Below are 3,444 nucleotides of genomic sequence, written 5' to 3' on the forward strand. Positions count from 1 at the left end.
TTATTTTATGTGATGCAAATAATAGCTGAATTTAATCGTGAATGTTTGCAACGAGTAAGTTTGTAGCCCATTGACAAGTTTTTAGAGGTATATTAAGCTGTAGAAGGAGCGTCAAGAATTACTCAAGCTGTTGTTTCACTGCCTTCTATTTAACCTCTCTAAATATATAGTTCGAATATTGAAGCTGTAAAATCAACCCTAATCTGCTAGTTAATTTGACATGTATATTTTGTATATGCGTGTTATCAAATAAGCAAATCAAATACTGTGACACCTCAGTTTGCAAAGAGGTTTAAAAGAATTTATTTTGACCATCTATATCACCAAAGTGTAATTATGTTTTTGGTCAAACGTCCTAAGAGAACTACACAGTTACGCGTGAGTATGTTGGAGTACTTTAATGATGGATGATCTCGGAAATGATTGTTGGAATTATGTGAGTGATCAGTGATGGTGGAACTCACTTCGTCAACAAGGTGTTTGAGAGTATGCTGAGAAAGTATGATGTCAAGCACAAGGTGTCCACTGCGTATCAACCTCAGACCAGCGGACAGGTTGAAGTCTCGAACAAGCAGATCAAGGGTATTCTGTCAAGGATTGTTGGAGTTTCAAAGAAAGATTGGTCTGTCAAGTTGGACGAGACTCTTTGGGCGTACAGAACAGCGTTCAAAACGCCAATAGGACGAACACCATTTCAGTTGATCTTTCGTAAAGCATGTCATATCCCTATGGAGGTTGAGTACAAGGCGCTTTGGGCTATCAAGTTGCTGAAGTTGAATATTGACACGGCTCAGGCTAAGCGGACTCTAGACATCCAGGAGTTGGAAGAAATAAGACTTGATGCTTATAAGAGTTCAAAAGATTTACAAGGAAAGGACAAAAAATTTCCATGACAAGAAGATTATTGTCAAGGAGCTCAAGGCTGGAGATCAGGTTTTGCTGTTCAATTCCAGACTTAAGTTATTTCCTGGAAAGCTTAAGTCTAGGTGGTTTGGACCTTTTGAAGTCAAGAAAGTTCTGCCATTCGAAGCAATCACTCTTCTGAACAAGGATGGTAGTGAATTCACTGTAAATGGTCAGAGAGTTAAGAAATATCTAGCTGATCAAGTCCGACCAGAGGGGTCTTCTGTGCTCCTCTATGAACTCCAGAAGGCATAAAAAGCTGAAAAGTCAAGCTAGGGACTTTAGACAAGCTCACTTGGGAGGAAGTCCCAAAGGTATCACTGTAAATATTTTTTTTTTAGGATCCTTGTGTTTTTAATTTTTGTTTTTGGTTTTCTTGTGTTCAAAATCCACAGAAGGGAGTATGAGAAATAGAAAAGGAAAAATGAAAGTAGCAGTCAGAAGATTACATCCAGCCCACTCGACCAGGAAGCTTAACACGCGCGGAACGCGACTCGACCCATCCGGCGATCCCAGCTCGTTACACGACTCGACCGACGCCACTCGATCCTCTATTCTGAAGTATCCCGCTCGGGTCAACTCTACTCACTCGACCAGTCTAACTCGAGTCGACTATCTCCCACTCGACCGACAAGCTCAACACACGTCCCGTCGTTGCTGCTGTTCGTCACCCACGACCAATTCTGACTTGATCCTTCTGAAGCTTTAGTCGCAGTCCCGGAGAACAAGCACACATCTGTCACCCTTCGAATCCCTTCGTTGTTACACCACACGAGCTGAACGGCTCGACCACCGGATCATCCACCTCGCTCGAGTCGACGCGCGTCCACTCGACCCACATTGACCAGCTCTCCACTCGACCTGCACGAAGATCCACTCGCGTATTATCACGGCCTTGCGACTCGACCGGACCATCTAACCTAAGTCGATGACATGCAGTGTGACGAGCATCAGAACGTTTATCAGAACACGCAAATGGTTAAGCAGCAAGTCGACCAAGCAGCTGAGGCCACTCATGCGGATCCCGAACAAGGTGAAGGAAAGAGCTAGTATCACGCACCAACTCCTTGGGCGAGCACGGACTCCTTCTTCTACTACTGAGGTACTCCCACCCTCTCTTTGTATATACTATTTCATTCATGCATTGTTTTTGTTTTGATTCTCAAATCCTTCTGCAAATTTTTCTTACACAAGAGACTGTGTAATTTAAGTTTGGGGGAGAGTTTGAGATGATGTATATGATGTTGTTTTTTGTGGTTCTTATTTCAAATTTTTGCATCATATCATGTTTGAGTCTGCATTCATCTATTTGCATAGAAAAACCATAAAAATTTGAAAAATTTCAAAAATTTCCACAAAAACAGAGTGTTCATGTAGTTTGCACTTGCATATTAGGATTGAGTCTAGTGTCATTCATATAGGGTTGTTGCATTTAGCATAGGGGTTAATGATGATTGTAACCTTGGTAGCATGCTGAATTCAATAAGATAGGATCAAGGCCCTTGTTATTAGTTCTTTGATGCTTATTGATTGAATTCGAAAATGTAAGATTGAAGCATGTTTTGAATTGACGTCATTCCCTATCTATCTGAACCTAATCCTGACTTGCAATTATCTTGTTATGCATTGAAGTTGAACTCATGGATACCATATACATACTTGGATTCTCTTTCACATTTTTATCACCCTTGTCAATCCAAGTAGTTGATACCCATTTTTGGAACAGTTCCCCGCATCCTTAACCAACCGTTCTTTCAAGCCAATTGTATTCTTGAGTGTCAGGCCTTTTCCGGGTTGAGCTTGTTAGAAAGTGTTAGGTTCTAACCGACAAGAGTAGGATCCTGTGTAGTTCTAGTTCGCGTTATCCGGACTAGTAGGACTAGGTGAGAACTCGATTTTGGGTATTGGGTATGGATTTATGCAGGAAAGTAAAGGGTAGAAAGTCTTTAGGAGGAGGATGTGTTTTCAAAGTTCACAAGTCTAGTAAAGGATTTGTGTTGAGCAAAATAATGAATTGTTGGTTCTGGGCATAATATGAAAAGATTAGACAAAGAAAAGAAAGTAAAATGTTTAAGATGTCTAGAGTCCTTAGAAGAAAAGAAAAAGAACCTTACTAATAATAAAGATTTCCCAATCCGCTAGAATGATAAGAAGTGAACTCCTCCTAAGACCAAGTCTAAAGAATGAAAGAATGGGTTTGAGATGAAGTTTCTGATGAAGGGTAGAGATAGGACCAACTTCGGTTTGGAATGTTCTTGGGGTAGACAGGGCGTTGCTCTTGTATGTACCAGATGGTTTCAACTTTTAGCCTTCTCTTAAGCTCAACTCCTTTTCGTGAGAGAACCTTGTTCTGTATTGATAAAACCACTTGAGGAGGAGACCATCTATATCTCTAACCTTTTACCCTAGCCAAATGAGTTCAATGACATTGCTTATCTTGATTCACGGTTCTCTGTTAATGAATATTAAAGGGAATGATTGATAGGATTGCATGTGTAGATTAAAGAAATAAAGTTCTTTCACCATGCATCATAGAACTAA

At 40.5% G+C, this 3,444-nt stretch overlaps 1 protein-coding gene across 1 annotated transcript; it reads left to right on the top strand.

Annotated features, from left to right (window-relative positions):
- The first annotated feature begins 403 nt into the window (after window positions 1-403).
- On the top strand, window positions 404-893 carry LOC147920878 (uncharacterized). The gene is made up of 2 exons (XM_087501272.1): window positions 404-436; window positions 519-893. The coding sequence occupies exons 1-2, from the start codon at window positions 404-406 to the stop codon at window positions 891-893; spliced, it is 408 nt and encodes a 135-aa protein (XP_087357398.1).
- The last annotated feature ends 2,551 nt before the right edge of the window (window positions 894-3,444 follow it).

Source organism: Camelina sativa, chromosome 19 (assembly GCF_030686135.1).
Source record: "Camelina sativa cultivar CO46 ecotype springtype chromosome 19, ASM3068613v1".
Classification (NCBI taxonomy): Eukaryota; Viridiplantae; Streptophyta; class Magnoliopsida; order Brassicales; family Brassicaceae; genus Camelina; species Camelina sativa.

What these genes read in the sequence shown, in the direction of transcription:
- LOC147920878 (XM_087501272.1), top strand. Translation starts at nt 404, where the DNA reads ATGGATGATCTCGGAAATGATTGTTGGAATTAT. An exon ending in GAAATGATTGTTGGAATTAT is followed by an intron (nt 437 to 518) that starts GTGAGTGATCAG and finishes GTCAAGCACAAG; the next exon opens with GTGTCCACTGCGTATCAACC.